Genomic DNA, 22,387 nt, shown 5'->3' on the forward strand with positions numbered 1-22,387 from the left:
CCTGGAACCTCCACAAGCGGTCTTGCCAAGTCTGCAACCTTGAAGTTGGCTGTAGCCTTGAAGAACACAAGAACGCTTGTCGAAACGTCGGCAAGAGCAACGCCCCGTGTTCACGAATCTCTTCAAGCTTATATCGTCCCCTAAACTTTTTTGAACATATAGCAGATTATATAAAGCACAAGTGATGGAGACAAGGCGGGCGCTAATTTTCAACTGAATTTATTCCAGGAAGCACACATGCAGAAGTTTGAACAAGCAATGCTTTTGGTAATGCTGCTCAGTTTTCATCCCGTTCAACCTGCTGAGCTCTTATCTCGCGAATTTTATACAATAAATTCTGACGCGCCATTCTAAATTTTTTCTCTCTTATTCAAGAGTGTGGTGCAAATCTTGCACGAAGAAAAAGAGCATGCACGCCTTGCTGCAGTATAAGCACACTCACTGCACACTGCAGAGGAGTTGAAAGGCGGGCTAGCTGTTATAGATTCATTATACGAAAACTTGACAGCGCAAACAAACGGGGGACACAGAAGGAGCCGGCGCAGAATCTTGTGTCCTGCTCTTCGTGTGCACTGTCAATGTTCATAATCACTCCGCATTTCAGGCATCACACTCACTCACGCAGCGAATAAGCTAACACTCACTGCTTTTGCCACTCACTCGATTAACACCTTTGAAATGAATGAGTACGTTCTATGCTTTGGTATCCATCAGTTACAGATGTATTCTCCATGACATATTAGGTCCATTCGTTTCACCTGCACTTCGTGAACCGGTTCACGGTGGCGCTGCACTCCGGCATTCGTTTCACGCGTTCAACATGGCGTCGGCACCGCGGTATTCGTTTCGAAAAAGTGCAGCCGTCGTCAAGGCTAGTTCACGAATTCCCTGCACTTACTCATGAGGTAGTGCCGAGTCCGTGCAGCACAAAATGGCTGGAACCGCAGCAGACGACGCAGCCGACTGCATTCGTGGCTATTTTAACGGCGCCCAACAAATACGTCAGTGAACGCTTTCCGGTAGTTTGAAATGCCAGGCAGCGTAAGCGGCGGCGACTTTTACGAATCACAAACTCCACAATTCGCGAGACAACCGACCGTAGCAGAGGGTTTGCACGACATCTGCGCTCTCGTATCCGTTTCGGCATCTCGTTGCTGCTGCACTTTCTGAAACGTTCCCTGCACGACGACGGAACTCAGACGTCACCACCATGAACCAGTTCAGGTAGTGCAGGGTGAATCGAATGGACCTATATACTAAGTAGGGGTGTGCGAATACTCTAATATACGAATACGAATCGAATTCCAATTTGTCGAATAGCTCGATTCGCGAATCGAATATGAAGTATTCCGTTACTCGAATATTCGATATATTCGGCGAGTCTGTTTGGTTGGCGGGTGAAACACATACAATATTTTGAGACTGCACAGTCTGTTCAAAACTACACAAAGTTTGAATGTCACGAACCTGAGAGCACGCAGATTAAATTGTGGTCGTGACACAGCCGAGCCGCGATACTCAACTAAGACAGCCTTTTATTTGCGCCGCTCGCAGAGGCTGCACTGTGTCTCACTTCCTACACAAAAAACGAAATAAATAAAACCCGCGCGCGACAAAGGCAGGAGACGCGCACACAACAGCCTAGGTCCCAAGTTCGGCGTACAGTTGACCACCACTCAGCTGGATGGATGGATGGATGCTATGAGCGTCCCCTTTATAACGGGGCGGTGACATGTCTGCCACCATGCTCGAAGAGAAAAGAAAGAAAAAACTTTCTTGTTTCATGCTGGCCTGATACCTTATCTACATTGAATAAATCTATGTTATTATACCAAAAAAATTATAAATTCACGGTCTATCTCTCTGCCTCTTAAGGCAGAATGACCTTATTTTTTTCCCCGTTATTTATTTTTGTACTTTATCTCTACTTTTCTGCCACCAATACTCTAACCGTCTCTTACTTATTTCTATCGCGGACGTGTTCAGCTTTCCATTGTTGTCCCTAAAACCCAAGGCTTCATGTAGACTCGTGCCCACACGTCATCATCAGCCTGTCTACGCCCACTGCAGGGCAAAGGCCTCTCCCATGTTCCGCCAATCAACCCGGTCCTGTGCTTTTTGCTGCCACGTTATACCGGGTGCCCACACGTATACCTGGGTGAATATCGCCACATTCAATCAGTACATGTTCCACCGTTTCCTTAGTTCCCCCGCAGCATGTACATTGTTCCTCTTCGCTACCGAATCTCGCTTTATAACTACGCGTTCTAAGGCAGCCCGACCTTGCTTCAAACAGTAAAGCGCTTCCCCTTGAATTATCATAAAACCTTACCCTCCTTATTTCATTTTAAATGCGAAGCATTTCTTAGCGAACCTCAGGCACTTTGGGCGTTTCTATCTATCTATCTATCTATCTATCTATCTATCTATCTATCTATCTATCTATCTATCTATCTATCTATCTATCTATCTATCTATCTATCTATCTATCTATCTATCTATCTATCTATCTATCTATCTATCTATCTATCTATCTATCTATCTATCTATCTATCTATCTATCTATCTATCTATCTATCTATCTATCTATCTATCTATCTATCTATCTATCTATCTATCTATCTATCTATCTATCTATCTATCTATCTATCTATCTATCTATCTATCTAGCCGCCTACGTCTGGGCGCGCACCTGGTCGTCTCCATAACTTCTAATGTACCAAAAGTGGCATAGCAGGGGATCAGCGTATGGTGAACACGATTCACTGGTCATGACATGAATAACGCAAAATACCAGTCGCGTACGTCATGAAACCCTTTCTCTCAGTCACGTGTGGCACATACCCGCATACCAGAGTTTATGTTATGCGGGTATGTGCCACAGGTGATACAAATTCTCAACCAACACAGTAAACGCGAACACACACATTGACACGCAAGGAAAGTGATAATAATAATAATTGTAGGGGCTTTAATTTGGCCATCTGGTATTCTTTAACGTGCACCGAGATCGCACAGTACACGGCATCTAGCATTTTGCATCCATCGAAATGCGACCGCCGCGGCAGGGATCGAACCCGCGAACTTCGGGTCAGCGGCCGAGCACCGTAACCGCTACACCACCGGGGCGGACTCAAGGAAAGTGAGGAAGCTGAAAACAGAACACCCCTGGAAGACGCTCAACCACCATGCAGTCGTTCACGTGGTCCACAACGTGGACCACGTCGATTACGCAAAAACTGGGGTGAATGCTTCCTACAATAAACCTGCCGAGAGAACCAGGCCGCTCATCATTATCGGTGACTTCAACATTGGTTTATCAAGACCAAACAACGACTGGTCTTTATACTTCGTGAAAGACGGCTTGAATGTGGACAGGACAGCAAAAGACTTCGCTGCCACGTGCAGGACAAGAGACGTCATAGATCATTTCATCGTAAGAGGCAGCCAGGATTTCCCCCAGCTGTGCTATACCATGCACTTCACCACACTTAGACCTCTCGTAGCCGCGATCACGAACGGATCCTATTAACAAATCCGGTCGAGGTGCTGGTGCTCACTGATCACGGTGATGATGACGTTGTTGAAAACCTGTCAAGAACCCCTTCTAACATACACACGGGTTCGTGAAACGTGCGTGCGTTCCCGCCATAACAGATTAGTATAAGCATAACAACTGTAACCCAACTGTGCCCCGCCACGGTGGTCTAGTGGTTATGGCACTCGACTGCTGACCCGAAGGTCGCGGGATCGAATCCCGGCCGCAGCGGCTGCATTTTCGGTGGAGGCGAAAATGTTTGAGGCCCGTGTACTTAGATTTAGGTGCACGTTAAAGAACCCCAGGTGGTCGAAATTTCCGGAGCCCTCCACTACGGCGTCTCTCATAATCATATGATGGTTTTGGGACGTTAAACCCCAGATATTATTATTATTATGTAACCCAACTGTAACAACTGCAATTGTGACTGTAACGTACGTGCAGTGCGCCTGCGTGTGCCACTTCGCTGTGTGCATATCTAGGGGAACTTTCCTGAATGAAGCTTAGTTGCGAGTAACGCCTGTCCTGTGCATTTGTGTTTCGTCTTTGTGCTGTTCGGATTCGCGCTATCCAGTATTGAAGAATATAAGCACTACATATGAGCTTACCGCGTCTGGTGATGCTAACACCCATGTTGCTGTTGTCATCGCTAAGCAACTGTAAACAACTGGGTATATAATGCATATGCGACTCAGCAGCATATGAGTGTGCGTCATTCCTTAACGTTTCGCTGAATGTGAAAAGTTACGCCACAGTCACGATTCCGCGCATGCTTCGCATAACATCGACTCCCATGGTACGTGGGATCTGCCGAATTTTTTTCCCTTTCGGTAGTTATAACTCAGAGCCGGCTTCTTTTCCATCGCTGTCATCCAATAAGTCCTCTCCGCCTCTCTGACCTTCCGCTTAATGCTCCTTGTTGCCATATCGCCCGCACTGCTAGCCGTATATTTACTGGTGAGCCTCCTAGTTCTTTTTCTCCACTGCGTGTCAACGCTTTTTCTATACAAATACCTGAAAACCTTCTCTGCCCATCTACTCTGGCCGGGCGGCACTCGCGCCACCTCTCGGCCGCAGAGCCACCCAATTTCTCTTCTACTTTCGACAACCGACTCGACGCTGTGTGCCGGCGGCACGCCCAGCGGCTACGCGACCGCAGCTGGACGGGCGTCTGTTCCTCTCTGAGTGATCCACGAGGACGTCGCCGCGGCTGGCACATCATGCGCGTCCTGATAAACCCGAAAGTGTCGCGCTACCCAGTGCTCGCCATAGCCGTTGCGCAGGGCATCACTGAAAGGGAGCTTGCTGAACTGCTTGCCGCCTCTTTCGCGCCTCCTTCCCCTCCTAGAGCGGGGAGCGCTGGCGGTGTCACGACAAACGCCGCACACCCGCTCCCTCCCGTGGATCCCATCACCTCAGCTGACATTCGCTCTCTCTGCAAAGAGGACTTCTCCCTCTACGAACTGGAACGGGTTCTCCTCAGAAAGCGCAAGCGCAGCGCCCCTGGAGCGGACAAAATCACTCATCAGCTGTTGAGAAACCTGGATGCCTCCCAGCGCCCATTCTTGTTGGATGCATTCAACAGAGTTTTCTCCAGTGCTGTCCTCCCGGAAGAATGGCGTTCCGCGACTGTGATCCCTGTCCTCAAACAAGGCAAACCGGCGCGATCGGTGACGTCATACAGGCCCATCTCTCTCACTTCTGTGGCGGGCAAAACTATGGAGGAGATGGCTCTTTACCGGCTACAGTGGATCGCGGAGGTGCGCAACGCTTTCCCACCAGAGCAGTGTGGATTCCGGCCACATCGCGCGACCATCGACTGCATTGCTGCAGTCGTGAGCACCCTCGAGCAGGCCCTTCACGATGGAGAAATGGCCATCCTACTCCTCCTTGACATAAAGTCGGCGTTCGACTCGCTCCCCCACTCGTCTATCCTCAGTGCTGTGCGCGCGCTAGGTGTTGAGGGCAAACTCTTGAACTACGTTCAGGCCTTCCTCACTGACCGAACGTTTACTGTGCGCGTGGGCGGGGCGACAAGTGCGCCGCGATCTGTCAGCTGTGGCGTCCCACAGGGCAGCGTCCTCAGCCCGTTTTTGTTTAATCTGGTACTCGCGCCGCTCGTCAAGTGCCTACCAGAAACGGCTGTGTTCCCTGTTCGCGCAGTGGTGTACGCTGATGACGTCGCATTGTATGTGCGTGGACCGACCCGAAAGTGCTCGGTGGTGCGCGCTTGCATGCAAGAGGCCCTCCAATGTGTGGCCGCCTTCGTGAGAAACATCGGCCTCACGATCTCGGCGCCGAAAACCGAGGCCCTCGTCGTCCACCCTCGTGCTGAAGCCCGACGACGTCTTCCGTGCCTTCAGCTGGATGGTGCACCAATAGTTTGGAGTAGCAACGTCCGCTACCTCGGCCTGACGATAGACAATCGCCTCCGATGGTTCCCGGCGGTGCGACGTGTACGACAGACGACGCGTCGCGTGGAATCGGCCGTGCGCCAACTACTCGCAGGCGGCAACGGCTGCCCCGCTGCCTTCGCCTGCACCATCTACGAGGCGATGGCTCTGTCTGCCATCCACTACGCACTGCCGATCTGCAAACTCCAGGCGCCACAGTGGCGACTGATCGACCAGGACCACCGCCGAGTCATCCGCATGTGTCACGGAATGCCTCGTGGCTCTCGTGTGGCCGAGACCCTCGCGGAGGCTCGTGCGTGGCCTGCGTCGCTCACGGCGGACCTGCGCGCATTGTGCCACTTGCAGCGTCTCCACCGAGCACCTGATGCAGGTCCCCTCCTCTCGCGGTTACGTGCTGTGCCAAACTCACGTGTCGGCCAACTTATCGACGTGTACGACGGTGTTGTGGCTGACGACCCCGCACGCCTTTCGCGCTGGCCACCCCCTCACCGTCGAGTGCCCCTTCGAGTGAACTTGCACCTGCCGGGCATTCGATCCAAACGCCACACCCCCATCAGTGCCATTGCTCAAGAGGCCGCGGCGCGGATGTATGAGGACCTGGCCGGGAGGACGCAGGTGTTCACCGATGGGTCCGTCCTGCAGGATCGCTCAGCCGCGGCCGCCTGCATAGCCCCTCAGCTCAGCTCGGAACGACAGTGCCGCTTGCGATACTGTGCATCCTCAACAACAGCTGAGCTAGTCGGGCTCCAGCTGGCTGCAGACCTCCTGCGCAATTCGCCGGCCGTCACGAGCGCAGCAATCTTCTGCGACTCGAAACCTGCCCTCCGCCAGCTCGCGAGGGAGGAACGAGGCCCCCTTCTTGCTCAGCGTGCCGCTCTCAGCCTGCTGGCCCTCCAGGAACGAGGCTGTGATGTGGTCCTTCAGTGGCTCCCTTCACACGTCGGCATCGCGGGCAACGAGGCTGCAGACGAACTCGCAAAACGAGCACACTCCGCCGAGACTTCGCTGACGGATTACGCCAGCTCGTTCGACTCGGCACGCAACAATCTTCGCCGGGAGCTAGTGCGCGAGCATCCTGACGCACGGGTCGCCGCCGGACACCCCCCTCCTCCCATCCCAGCCACTGGTTTCACTCGCCGCGAGCGCGCGCTTCTTCTTGCCCTGAGGACCGGTTGTGTGTGGCCCGCGGAACGCAGGCATCGTCTTCGCGGCGCCGCTGCACCGAACTGCACCGATTGCGGCGCGATCGAAACCCTGTGCCACCTATTGTTTGACTGTCCTTCTCTCAACACTGCGCGGAAGCGGCTCGCCATGAAGTACCGCCTCGTCGGACTGCCGTGTGCGACCCTACAGGACTTGCTCCATCCCACCGGCCACGTGCACCGTCGCCGATCAGCTCTAGCGGCCCTACTCGCTTTTCTCGAGGATGCCGGCCTAATCGAACGAATTTTCTAGCCGCTCACCACGGTGACTCGGACGCCCGTTCTCCTGCCCCCCCCCCCACCCCCTCACTGTTTTTTTTTTCCACTCATACCTTTCTTTTTCTTCTTTTACCATACTCTTTTCACTCTCACTGTCCCTTTAATCCCTAATCCCCCGTGAGTGTATCGGTTGAGGTGTCCTCACTTGAGAGACAGTTATCGTGCACTCCACACCCAATTTCCATTTTCATTTCCTTCTTCCTTTTAAGAATCCCCCCCCCCCCCCCATTTCTCTTCTACTTTCGCAAACGGGGTAGAGGTGGCGCCTGTTTAACTTCTCCGTTGACTCGTCGAAGCTTTTCTCGTGAACACATTCATAGTCAGTGGTGGTTAGTTAACGCGCGTGTAACCACTCCTGCGTGCGCCTTTTAACTTTTTCATTTCTAAATTTAATTTCATTGTTTAGTCCTCTAGGCCAGGGCATCGGTTGATGCCCGCCCATTACAAAGGGTGGGGCCACAAATCCAATCCAATCCAACCGCTGGCTCTGCGCCGGTTGGTCGTTTGCGTCATTTCTCCGGGCAATCCGAAACCACCAAGTCCCTCGCAATCGAAAACCACGCCGACGTGTCCTGCTACCGAATTGTATCCGCGCGAGCTGCCGGAAAAGTCGTCCGACGGTCCTGCTGGTGAGGTGCGACATGAGTGAACGAACGAAAAGTGGCATTTGGAAACATTTCGTAAAGAACTCGGCCCAAGAGGCAACGTGCAAAAGCTGTGACATGAAACTTCGCACACCATCGAGTACGACGACGCCACTTGCGAATCATATCAAGAACAAGCATTTTTCTTTGCACAGTTTGTTCAAGCAAGGACGACCAGACGGAGCACAGCCACTCATCAAAAATGCGTTGAAGTCGGGCAAGGACCTATCGCAGCGCGAGAGAACGGCGATAACCACAAGGATTGCCCGAATGCTGGCGCTCGACCTCCAGCCTTACAGCTCTGTCCAAAATCGGGGTGTCAAAGACCTGATGAACCACATGGAGCTTTTGTACAAGATACCCAGCCGCACTACGTTTTAAGGACAATCATCCCGGAGTTGCACTGAGACACAGTCATGGCTGTGAAGGAGAGAATGCACGCGGACTCCCAGGAAGGTGTAGAGTCGATCTCGTTGACAAGTGAAATGTGGACGTCGAGGTCTAACCAGAGTTATATCAGCCTCACCTGCCACTATTTAACCTCCAACTTCGAGATGAGAAGCTTTGCGTTAGAAAACCGGAGCGTGACCGGGAGCCACACTGCTTGCAACATTCTGGAGCACCTGCAAGCAATGATGGAAGACTGGGAGCTGCCGCTGAAGAAAGTGCCGGCCTATGTGGTGACGGACAATGCACGAAACGTTCGCGCGGCCCTTAGGGGTATTTCTTGCGTCCATACACTGCAACTAGCTATAAAAGATGCCAAGGAAGAAACAGCAGGAGTGCCTGTAATTCTCAAGAAGTGTCGCGCAATTGTTGGCCATTACAAACACAGTGCCCAAGCTGCGGCAAGACTGAAGGACTGCCTGCGACGAATGGAACTCTCAGTTCTGGAACTTATTCAAGACGTGCAAACAAGGTGGAATAGTGAGCACGATATGCTCACGCGTCTTGTGCAGCTGAAGGAAGCCATCTGTTTGGAGCTGGCCACCTCCGAGACAACTGTGCCCAACCTGGCACCACAGGAGTGGAAAGCTGTGGCTGGACTAGTCAAAGCTCTTGAACCAATCGCATTGGCGACCAAAGACCTTAGTGGCCACAAATATGCAACTTCGTCGTCAGTGGTACCGCTTTTGTATGGAACACAGATGGTTCTGAAAGACTGTATTGCAGCCGATGATGACACCTCAGAGTTTGCTAGAAATTTGCTGAAAAGCATGAGGACAAGGTTTCCAGGGCAGGACGAGCAAAAGGAGTATGTGCTAGCAACCGCCTGTGACCCAAGGTTTAAGAACCTCTTCCGTACTGAAACATTCCACGAAACAGCTCTTGGAGCAAGAACTGAGTTGCAGCTCCTTCCAGAAGAAGAATCAAGTGACTGTGTCGAAGCGTGGACATCTACAGCTCACAAGGAGCGTGTCAGCAGTATCTGGGACAGAATTGAGAAGCTGGCAGCGTCATCAGAAAGATGACACTCCACCGAAACAGCCAACATCGAGGAGTTTAAGCGGTACCTTCGAGAGCCCACTTGCAGCAAGGACCAAGACCTTCTAGCATTTCTGGAAAGAAACAGGCAAGCAGCACTTCCCAGGATTGTGCAAGATGGCCATGAAATACATGGGCATTCCCGCAACAAGTGTACCAAGTCAAAAGTTGTTTTCGACGGCTGGTAACATTGTTACGGCCCGGAGGGAGAAGTTGACCTCAGATCACGTCAACAGCTGCTTTTTTTGCATGAGAATTTGTAAACATTCGTGCTTCTTCTAAGTAAACTTGTTATTCGATATTCGATTCGATATTCGGCTTTTTTTTTCTTAATTCGATTCGGCATTCGATTCGAGACTTGCTATTCGGTATTCGCACACCCCTAATAAGAGCTTTGCAAAATTTCGTTGATGGAGCTTGGAATCTTTCATGCGGATTGTAGTGAAAAGCAGATCTTCCAGTTGAGGGCTCACGAATAAATGGCGCTAACCAGTTTGTGCACTTGGACGCCCAAGTTTACAGGCAGCCTATATGGTATAAACGTGTGATGATTCGTTTCTCTCTTTCTGCAAGAAAATTTAACGCTGTCACGTTGTCGTGACTGCGAACAAGAGAGCGTCAGTTATATAGATTGAACTCTTCGTTGTGGAAGCATGTGTTCAGAAAAAAGAAAGCGATGTTCACTACGATAGCGGTGTGCAGAGGAAACCTTATCTACGGTTCAAATGCGTCGGCTACACGAATATTAAAGAGCCTGGTGCTCGCGTAGGTAGTACAGCGTTCACGCTATTTCACATAGGCCTAATACTGACTAAAAGCAAACATTAGTGATTTTCGTGACGTGTTTATCCCGAGCAATAGGCACATTATCAGGATTTAGGCATTCACTTTGATGGTCTAACCGCGCCGAGCATATAAAGAAGAAAGCACTTTTTAAAAGGAAAATATTTGCGCCGCATATTAACGGACGCCTTATGGGATACTAAGGTCCCTAGGATAAAACAGAATTCGCGCAATTATTGAATTCGTGCTTCGGTGCCTGCACAATTAGCGCCAAGTACGTTTAATCGAATCTGCTCCAACAACAGTCGCAATGCAGTCCCAGAATCACGTTCGCTGTGTTGTGAAGCTCAATTATCGAAGTTGCTGCACCTCACCTTTAGCTCACTTGCTAATGCAAATTGTACTCGTCATTCCTCACAGCAACTTCAATACAAAACTGACCAATACGCGAGTTAGCCATAGTACGTCACTTTCCACCGTTTGCTTGTGCCTTATTTGGTATTGCATTCACGTTACCTACTTCAAATCGATTTCTTGCGTTTATACTGTATTTGATAACGTACTGCTCCTGCTTTATAGCGCTCTACTAAGGCCGTCGTAAATACTGACGTGTCTAGGTTTGTCTCAGAACAAACATGTTCTCTCTTATTAGCTCAATTTCACAGCGCGTTCTTTTGGCAAGTACATTTTCGCTTTTGAAAATTTGCCCATATTCGGAAGCACAAACACACGCGCATCGTCGCTCGACCCTGGTTGACAATATCCAAGGTTAATGTCATTATTTGGTGGCGCTAACGAGGCGGCGACAATACTCGCGAGGAGCGTTTCCAATATGGCCGCCGGAGCTTATTGATGGCTCGCTCCGTCATCTCCTCGAACAGAGGCCAGCAGGAGAGCGGGGGAAAAATGGATCCATTAGGGTTACACACTTTCTTTTGTGCCGCAATGCCGCCGGCCGCTTTATCGCGCCTCTCCCGATTTTCCCCGGAGAAGCGCAGCCGCCCCTTTCAGGGGGATCATTATTAATGTCTCCGCTGTCATGTTCAGCTTTCTCGGTGTGCCTAACGTTCGGCCGGGTCCAGGGGGAACGACGTTTCTCTCGGATGATACTTTTAATCCCGGCGTTATTTACTGCCCTTTTTGTCTGAAACCTCTGACTTGGATGAAGTCGATTGCTTTTTTTGTTCTGCAAGCATTTGTATTCCGGGCAAGTCTCTCGCTCGAAGATACACCTTCTTTTTTTATAGGCACTGCCCGAGAGAACTCGCTCGCGGTGCTTTGTAAGGCAGCTGTGTTGAGAAAAATAAGAATGCTCGCCAGAGCGGTCATCTGCTGTTTTTTCTCATCTCCTTCTTTTGTACGGCAATCACCAGCAACCGAGTTGTTCAATTTAAAAGAATTATAACAGTGAGACCTGCGGCATAGCTGAGCGCAAGTTCTGATCGAAAAAAAAAAAAAAAAACTACGCAGACGTAATTCTAATCAAAGCGATTCTGCATCCTTTTTAGTTATCTACATTTAGTTGTAATGTCTAGAAAAATGAACCTAGAATGCGAATCTCGCGTCCTGGCTCGCCAGATGGGGCGCTGCTTTTCGCTGCAGCAGCAGTGCACGCGATGACTATTTTGTATCGGAGCTGCAAATGGCACACCTGCTTGATTTTGCGGCGTCGGCCTACGAATAGAAAACCCACGTGACCTCCTCCGAGCGAGCGATGACGTCATCAAGTGACGTCACAGACAGCCAAAATATGTGACGTCACAATGCGACTCCGTCAAGAAGCGTCGTCGATCGCGGTTAAGCGTGGGCCGATCCCGCAGTCAGTGCAACACCGCGCGAGGTGGGCCGAAACACTCCGTGTCCAGGCGCGTTGGCGCGGTAGTCGCGTCGTGTTTTTATTGTGGTTACCTTCCCATGAATCAGCAACACTCTTCTCCGCTAGTCACAGAGTGGATTGGCTCCAACTTTTTTGGATTCCGCTAAAGGAACCCCGGAAGACAGAACGGCATGGAAGCGGACTATTCCAGAAAAAAAAAAATAATTGTTCGTTATTTCTCATGCCTACAGGCATGAGAAATAATAATAAGAACGGGCGCCTTTTGATAAAAATGAGAAAATATATCGCACCGTATGAACACCCTGCACGTAAAAATTATGCACTATAGAAATATTACGAATATTGCAATAGAGTGAACTTGGGCGTGTTGGTTAAGCATGATGAACCACACAGCGCGACTAAACAACGGGGACACAGGAAGGGAATACACACAGCGCTGACTTAAAACAAAATTTATTGAAGCAACGTTTCACATATATACAGGGGATCAGCCAACCACTGCGCATGTCATAGCAGATAACTTTCTGATCAGCTTGGAAAAGCCGAACGGAGAAATTGCAATTCTTTATCTGATAAAAATATCGATGCCGAACTAACACATTTGTCACCCAACCTTCTCATTCGGATGTGAAACCTGATTTAGTAAAATGACACTCTGAGGAAGCTTAACATTTTATTAGACTAATTTTTAGAAGCTAAAAAAAAACAATAACAAAGAGGGGGCACACAGCACTCACCGGCACCTCTTCCCCGTGTCACATTGTTCGGCATCATGACTTCTTTGGGCTGCGCCTTTTTGCATTCCACCTGCAGAAAAAAATTATGAAAAAGAAAAAGAAAACGCCAGTAAAAAAAAATCCCGATGTTCATGTTCCTTTAATGAATGCAAAACTAATTTATTACATTTCTGCCTACTGCGTTCTTTTTAGCACCGGCAACTCCTCTTCTTATTCATGATATTGTCACGTGGTTGCGACAGCAAAGAAGGCTGCAGCAAGACTGGGAAATACGCGAGTCTCTATTCGGGCGCGCCCGGCAAGTGAAAGGTGAAGGCAGAAGCCATTCGCGCTGTACACTGACAGCGGCGAGAGCTGTCGTCGGCCGTCCAGTAATCTGATCATGGGTAGAACGCGTCGTATTTTATCGATCAGTCATCGAACCTTCCAGCGTTGTCGCTGGTGCTCGCTTAAGTTCTCGAATAAACTCGACTATTCGTATCCTGCGCGTGAATTTTAACAGAATGATCTCAAACAATCGCGAAGCTTCCCAAACATTGCGGCGTAATCGCTAACACTTTTTGTGGGTCCCGAATACATCAAAATAAAGCCATAGATGCGCGTGGTAGTATGCTACCCTCGTGAATGTTTCCACAATCACAAAAATGAACAAATAAGCCCGCGAATGGACATTCACATACACAGCTTATGCACTACAATATGAATGTTTACGCCATGGGAGATTCGACATAGAAGAAATGTTCGCACAATCGAAAACACAAGAGTTCACCAAAGAGTTCACAGAGCAAACACTAGACACTCGCGAAATGTCCACTAATTACAGCACTCAAAATAGAACTGTCGCTTTCACAAAAACAAATGCAGTATAGGCACAAAAACACACGTAACTAATTGGTTACATTGTAATCATCTGTTTAACGCTGGCAAATAGAGTATTAAGGATGTTACCCTCGCCCAGAGCGGTGATTTTTCCGCTTCTGATGGGATACAGTTTCTGACTATGGATCCTCCTTTTGTACACTAAATACCTGCAATACCACGGAAATTTTAATAGTAAAATTCTGACGCGCTCCGCCAATCGCAGCCGTTCGTCACCAGTCGTTGCACTGCTTTCAACGCCACCAGAGATTCAAGACGTCCCTTGTGTTGTGCGTCCCTACGTTCGGCAAGCAGGGTGGTTCGATACTTCCGCCCAGAAGTCAATCGATGCGGTCGCCGACAAGGCAGGGCGCGCAAAGATCACCTTTCACACGTACACTCGGTGCAGCTTCTGAGGTCCGCATACTGGGTCTTCATATTGTCACGTGGCCGTGACGGTGACGAAGGACTTTTTATTTGGGCGAACTTGTGTCCGGAAAAATGAAATGTCAAGTACAAGGGAATACACGCTGTACACTGACAGCGGCGAACAGACCGTCGGCCGTCGGAAATCTGATCTCCAGTAAGGCGCGCCGACATGAGGCATTAGAGTTTCTAGTGTTGTCGCTGGTGCTCGCGAAAGCTCTCGAATAAACTTGACTATTCGCGTCCTGTGCTTAACAGAATTATCTCAAATACTCGCGAACCTTCCCAAACATTGCAGCGCGGTCTGCGCCAAGCATTGATAGCAGTTTTTGTGGGTGAAACCCGAATACATTAAAATGAGACAATGAAAGCGCGTGGCGATATTCACTGGTCCATCAACGGTACCCAAAGGCTCGGTAAAGTGAGACCCCAAAGCACTTCACCACCTTCGCCGCACTGCACCAAGAGCAGCCGGAGCTCGTGCTGACATAGCTCGACCGCTTGCCGTCTTCCGGCCGCGAATTCCATGGCAGGCACTTCGGGCTTCTTAAAACGGCATTTACGCAACGCTCCCAGTCGCGTAAAACTATGTGCTTATAAATCATTAGTCAGCTCAAGGTTAGAATATGCACCTCCCATCTGGAACCCGCCAGAAGTAGATCTCACAAGTTCGCTAGAAACCGTTCAAGATCGTGGTACTAGATTAGTTCATGCTTCATATGACATTAACTATTGAACCCTGTAAAATCATGGAACACGTCATCTACTCTCAAATCGTAAGTTTCTTGAACTCCTGTAATGTTTTCCATCGATCACAACACGGATTTCGTAAAGGCCTCTCCTGCGAAACATCCGGTGTTCCACAAGGAAGTATCCTGGGTCCATTTCTCTTTAACTTGTACGTAAATGATTTGTCAATATCGATAAAACCACAAAATTCGTAATTTACGCCGATGACACGACTTCGCTTTTCTCCGGTACAGTATTATCGGACATAATGGATAGAGCAAACAATACATTAAAGCAGCTAGGTAAGTGGACCGATTACAATGCATTAAAGATAAATACTACCAAAACAAAAGCCGTAGTTTTCCGGCCAAAAAACAGGGAGGTGGTCACCGATGCTGTTTTAGTGTGCAATGGCGCACTTATAGACAGAGTTAAACCATTTAAGATGCTCGGTGTAATATTTTTGAAAACAATGTCTTGGGACGACCATGTTGGTTACGTAGCACAAAAATTATCTAGCATTGTAGGGATAACGTATCTAAGCAGACGAACTCTCCCCACGTACGTTAAACTTATCTATAACTCGCTATTTTATTCACACGTAAACTACTGTCATCTTGTATGGGGATCAACGACATTAGGGAGTTTTAGCTTGTAACGTATACTTCTTTACGTTACCGTTACCGGATTACGTTTACCGTTTTACCGGAACTCGAGTTTTAGTACAGTTTTTTAGCTGCCCAAACGTAAACCTTTACGTACGTACGTAAACCTTTACGTTTGCGCAAACCTCTAAGTGGTGATGATAACAGCATTTAAACTATATTTAATTTAGATAATATTGAATTACGCTGCGGCAAAATCATAAGAGAGGTTTTTAGCGTGTGCAGTATCCCAGTATAAACGAAGGTGTGTAGCAATACCAGGTACCGGGCGATGGTGTCGACCATCTTGTGACGTTTCGCGCAACCACAATCATGCACACGTTTGTTTTTGCTTAGTGTTCTCGAGGCGAAAAAATGATTAAAAAGGCAACTCATTCGTAATAATGCCGCGGCAAGGCATTTACATTGGGAGTAGAATGCCCGATGTTTCTACAATAACAATTTTGTGCTCGCCTGGTACACCTTGGCCCCGCTAGATGGCGCCACCTATCCAGCCTGTCAGCGTCTTTAGGCTTCTTACGTTTGCGGATTCGGTATTCTAGGTCGCTCTAGGCTCGGTAATCCGGCTGAAACAAGGTGATCGTAAGTGGCGCTCGCACTTCGGCTTATTTCGACTCGGCGGCTGGAGTCTCCGCAAAGCGGATATCGCGAGTAGCCACGAACGAAGGTGGATTTGCGAGATAGGGCCGTAAACGTGAAGCCTATCCGGCGAGTAGTTTACGTTCCGTAAACCTTTACGTTCCGTAAAGGTTCGCGCATGCGCAGATTCCATCCGGTATCCGGTAACACGGTAACGTAAAGAAGTATACGTTACAAGCTAAAACTCCCTATTAACAAATTTACGAATACTGTACTCACTTCAGAAAAAAATGTTGAGGTACACCCCCCCCCCCACACACATATATATATATATATATATATATATATATATATATATATATATATATATATATATATATATATATATATATATATATATATATATATATATATAATGTGGCTTTCGATCATCCTTCAGCATCGCTTTTCCATAGGCATCGTACTCTACGTATTCCATCCCTTTATTCTTACCGCCTCTCCATAGCATACAAATAAGAAATTAAACATAACGGCCATTTCCTAGCTCGATTAGCCTGTTTAGAAAGGAGGATACAGACATATTCAGTGCGCCATCAAAAGACTTGGAAAGTACCGTTATGTCGATCAAATTACGGGACATAAATGCTAAAACACAAGCTTCCGGAGTTACCAAAAGTTGTTTAGCAACCAAAACATTGCACAGGAAAGATCTACAAAAAAACTGCGTACTTTTCTTTTTCAAGTGTTGACGGTTAATTGTATTCATAGTTTTGCAGTTGTTCTCCCCTGATATTTCTAATGCTTGTTATGACACAACTTTTTATGTTTTTTAGGTACCACTGTCATTTCACAAATCTAACACATACGTTGTCTCGTTTGCCCCTGTTAAATTTGAACACTGGTTCCTCTAGTTACGAATGTTTTCTCACGAATGTTTTCCGATACCAAGTGTTGTAGTCCAAAAAAACGGCAGGAAGTGGAAGATGGAAGCTTGCGATTAAAAAATCCGTAAACAGGGGGTCGGTGCTCGAGCACCCGCCCCCTGTTTCATTGTCATTTTGGTTATTCATTATGTTCAGCACAGTCTGCTGTAAACGCGCCGAAGTGTACATTTTGGGGGGCCGGAGCTAGTCAAGCTGCCCGTCAGCTTTTTCTCCTTGCCTCCCTCATCTTATGCTTGATGAAAAATAAAGGACCTATTATTATAATTAGCGCTCTTTATTCTCGACTTGCACACTAACCTTGACCGCAACATGCAGACCGATGTAATCTTTCAAGACTGACAGAAAGCTTTCGATAAAGTTTATGCCCCGCCGCCTTTTGCTAAAACTTTCGCACCTGCACCCTAACATTCTTCAATGGATTGAACAGTTTCTCACTAACCGTTCTCAATGAGTCTTTGTTAATGGTCACCTATCTAACTCCCTCCCAGTCAAGGATATTTCCTTGGTACCCTTCTATTCCTAATATGTGTTAACGACTTGCCCGATCATTTATCCTGCAGCATTCGCATGTTCGCCGATGACTGTGCCATTTATCAGTAACCCGCATGATCCCCTAGATCTCCAAACAAATCGTAACAGCGTGCTTCATTGGTGTAACACATGGTTAATGACCCATTTAAGGCGGATCTTTCTAAATGTAAACGTGTGTCCTTTTCCCGTCGCCACAGCCCATATTGTTTCCAGTATTCCATCGTTAACACCCTAAATGAATCAGTACCATCTTATAAGTATCTTGGAATAACCTTGCCTTATGATTTATTATGGCGTACCCACATCGCTACAGCATCCAAAAAAAGTACTTGGTTTGCTCGAGCGCCATCTCCGCATACATGTAAAATTACTTGCGTATCAATCACTAATTAGACCGAAATTAGAATATGCATCTGCCATAAGGAGCCCACATCAAGCGTATTTATTCAATGCTTTAGAAGCGGTACAGAATCGTGCATTAACTCATCTCATTCGTATACGACATGAGTATTTCATGTTTGAGCACAAAATCTGGACAGCCACCCCTTTCTTTGCGTCGCCGCACTGCAACTCTGGTGCTCTATCGCAAATCCTTTCACTCCTCCCTGAACCTTATACAACACCCGAAGCACGCATATCTCATCGAACCAGTAATCCATTTCAGGTTCGCTCACCTCACTCATACGACATCAGTGTTTCATCTTTGAGAGCAAAATCTGGACAGCCACCCCTTTCTTTGCGTCGCCGCACTGCAACTCTGGTGCTCTATCGCAAATCCTTTCACTCCTCCCTGAACCTTATACAACACCCGAAGCACGCATATCTCATCGAACCAGTAATCCATTTCAGGTTCGCTCACCTCACTCATACGACATCAGTGTTTCATCTTTGAGAGCAAAATCTGGGCTGCCACCCCTTTCTTTGCGTCGTCGCACTCCAGCTCTCGTGCTCTATCGCAAACCACTTCACTCCTCGCTCAACCTTATACAACACCCGAAGCACGCATATCTCATCGAACCGGTAATCCATTTCAGGTTCGCTCACCTCACTCATACGACATCAGTGTTTCATCTTTGAGAGCAATATCTGGACTGCCACCCCTTTCTTTGCGTCGTCGCACTCCAGTTCTCGTGTTCTATCGCAAACCACTTCACTCCTCGCTCAACCTTATACAACACCCGAAGCACGCATATCTCATCGAACCAGTAATCCATTTCAGGTTCGCTCACCTCACTCATACGACATCAGTGTTTCATCTTTGAGAGCAAAATCTGGACTGCCACCCCTTTCTTTGCGTCGTCGCACTCCAGCTCTCGTGCTCTATCGCAAACCACTTCACTCCTCGCTCAACCTTATACAACACCCGAAGCACGCATATCTCATCGAACCAGTAATCCATTTCAGGTTCGCTCACCTCACTCATACGACATCAGTGTTTCATCTTTGAGAGCAAAATCTGGACTGCCACCCCTTTCTTTGCGTCGTCGCACTCCAGCTCTCGTGCTCTATCGCAAATCCTTTCACTCCTCCCTCAACCTTATACAACATCCAAAGCACGCATATCTCATCGAACCAGTAATCCACTTCAGGTTCGCTCACCTCACTCATACAACATCAGTGTTTCATCTTTGAGAGCAAAATCTGGACTGCCACCCCTTTCTTTGCGTCGTCGCACTCCAGCTCTCGTGCTCTATCGCAAATCCTTACACTCCTCCCTCAACCTTATACAACATCCGAAGCACGCATATCTCATCGAACCGGTAATCCATTTCAGGTTCACTCACCTCACTCACACGACATCAGTGTTTCATCTTTGAGAGTAAAATCTGGACTGCCACCCCTTTCTTTGCGTCGTCGCACTCCAGCTCTCGTGCTCTATCGCAAATCCTTTCACTCCTCGCTCAACCTTATACAACACCGAAGCACGCATATCTCATCGAACCAGTAATCCATTTCAGGTTCGCTCATCTCACTCATACGACATGAGTGTTCCATCTTTGAGAGCAAAATCTGAACTGCCACCCCTTTCTTTGCGTCGTCGCACTCCAGCTCTCGTGCTCTATCGCAAATCCTTTCACTCCTCCCTCAACCTTATACAACATCCAAAGCACGCATATCTCATCGAACCAGTAATCCACTTCAGGTTCGCTCACCTCACTCATACAACATCAGTGTTTCATCTTTGAGAGCAAAATCTGGACTGCCACCCCTTTCTTTGCGTCGTCGCACTCCAGCTCTCGTGCTCTATCGCAAATCCTTTCACTCCTCCCTCAACCTTATACAACATCCAAAGCACGCATATCTCATCGAACCAGTAATCCACTTCAGGTTCGCTCACCTCACTCATACAACATCAGTGTTTCATCTTTGAGAGCAAAATCTGGACTGCCACCCCTTTCTTTGCGTCGTCGCACTCCAGCTCTCGTGCTCTATCGCAAATCCTTACACTCCTCCCTCAACCTTATACAACATCCGAAGCACGCATATCTCATCGAACCGGTAATCCATTTCAGGTTCACTCACCTCACTCACACGACATCAGTGTTTCATCTTTGAGAGTAAAATCTGGACTGCCACCCCTTTCTTTGCGTCGTCGCACTCCAGCTCTCGTGCTCTATCGCAAATCCTTACACTCCTCCCTCAACCTTATACAACATCCGAAGCACGCATATCTCATCGAACCGGTAATCCATTTCAGGTTCACTCACCTCACTCACACGACATCAGTGTTTCATCTTTGAGAGTAAAATCTGGACTGCCACCCCTTTCTTTGCGTCGTCGCACTCCAGCTCTCGTGCTCTATCGCAAATCCTTTCACTCCTCGCTCAACCTTATACAACACCGAAGCACGCATATCTCATCGAACCAGTAATCCATTTCAGGTTCGCTCATCTCACTCATACGACATGAGTGTTCCATCTTTGAGAGCAAAATCTGAACTGCCACCCCTTTCTTTGCGTCGTCGCACTCCAGCTCTCGTGCTCTATCGCAAATCCTTTCACTCCTCGCTCAACCTTATACAACACCGAAGCACGCATATCTCATCGAACCAGTAATCCATTTCAGGTTCACTCACCTCACTCATACGACATCAGTGTTTCATCTTTGAGAGCAAAATCTGGACTGCCACCCCTTTCTTTGCGTCGTCGCACTCCAGCTCTCGTGCTCTATCGCAAATCCTTTCACTCCTCCCTCAACCTTATACAACATCCAAAGCACGCATATCTCATCGAACCAGTAATCCACTTCAGGTTCGCTCACCTCACTCATACAACATCAGTGTTTCATCTTTGAGAGCAAAATCTGGACTGCCACCCCTTTCTTTGCGTCGTCGCACTCCAGCTCTCGTGCTCTATCGCAAATCCTTACACTCCTCCCTCAACCTTATACAACATCCGAAGCACGCATATCTCATCGAACCGGTAATCCATTTCAGGTTCACTCACCTCACTCACACGACATCAGTGTTTCATCTTTGAGAGTAAAATCTGGACTGCCACCCCTTTCTTTGCGTCGTCGCACTCCAGCTCTCGTGCTCTATCGCAAATCCTTTCACTCCTCGCTCAACCTTATACAACACCGAAGCACGCATATCTCATCGAACCAGTAATCCATTTCAGGTTCGCTCATCTCACTCATACGACATGAGTGTTCCATCTTTGAGAGCAAAATCTGAACTGCCACCCCTTTCTTTGCGTCGTCGCACTCCAGCTCTCGTGCTCTATCGTAAGAAGAGCTTGTGTGGGGGGCTAGTTGGAACATACTGTAGGAAAAAAGGTAGCGCTGCAAAGTTGAGGACAAGAAAAAACATGAACTACACAGACGAGCCGCATCTAACAACGGAATTTATCGAAACAAGAAGATCAAGAAAGGAGGGGAGAGGATGGAGAGACGTACCATACGAAGGAAAGGGCACTGAAGGCAAACCACGCATGAGCCAAGCAGCGGTGCTATCTATGCAGTCAAAACACATGCATTCATCTAATTCGAACTTTACGTTTTTTTCGGCTTCGTATCCGTATCAAAGAAGGCACTTTTGCTCCGATTACATTTATATTTGTGCCGCCAGACATGTCACTTGTCTTTCTCTGAGTGCTATTGATGGGGAGCTAACGCATGCGCCAAACTTCCCCGACATCATACTGTAAGCTTCTATGATAGTTCTTCTGTTTTTGTTCTTGCTGTGAGCCAAAATGGAAGTGTCCCAGAAATTTGGGTTACATTTACAATTAGAGCAGTGCTGAGCGAGATCCCCCTTGATTGCAACCCTACTACACAAGTTCTTGTGCTCCTGAAGCCTTTTGTTCAGGCACCTGCCCGTCTGCCCAATGTAAGATGCCCCGGAGGTCAAAGGAATCCTGTATACAACTCCTACCTTGCACTCCACAAATTGTTTGACGTGTCTGACACCACATGCTGCATCTCGGGCATCACCTTCACAACTCTGGGAGTTGGCTTTCCTACACAAGCCTACCAGTTTTTTGGGCTCCGAGAATACCACTTGCACACCAAACCGGGAAGCCACTTTTTTTTAATCGATGCGCTGCGGTGCGCATGTACGGCAACACTACCACCGGATTCTTATTTCTTTCGTTTATCTTCCCGGGCCTTTTAATCGACAGGATCCCGTTCGGATGACCACTCTTTTTCAAGCGCTCTATTTGCAAGCTCATGCTTTCATTCGTTCTGTGCTGTCATGTTTTTTTTAGTCGCCTGCATCATGCACGATTTTGCAA

General features: G+C 48.2%; 1 protein-coding gene across 5 annotated transcripts in view; it reads right to left on the bottom strand.

Annotated features, from left to right (window-relative positions):
* LOC119389336 (RNA-binding protein Musashi homolog Rbp6) overlaps window positions 1-22,387 on the bottom strand; it is a 705,926-nt gene that overhangs the window by 131,419 nt on the left and 552,120 nt on the right. For all 5 annotated transcript variants that reach the window (XM_049414392.1, XM_037656543.2, XM_049414391.1 and 2 more), the window contains one exon: window positions 12,920-12,989. In XM_049414392.1, coding sequence (XP_049270349.1) covers window positions 12,920-12,989 — 70 coding nt within the window. The remainder of the gene's footprint in view (window positions 1-12,919; window positions 12,990-22,387) is intronic.

Source organism: Rhipicephalus sanguineus, chromosome 4 (genome assembly GCF_013339695.2).
Source record: "Rhipicephalus sanguineus isolate Rsan-2018 chromosome 4, BIME_Rsan_1.4, whole genome shotgun sequence".
In the NCBI taxonomy this organism is placed as follows: Eukaryota; Metazoa; Arthropoda; class Arachnida; order Ixodida; family Ixodidae; genus Rhipicephalus; species Rhipicephalus sanguineus.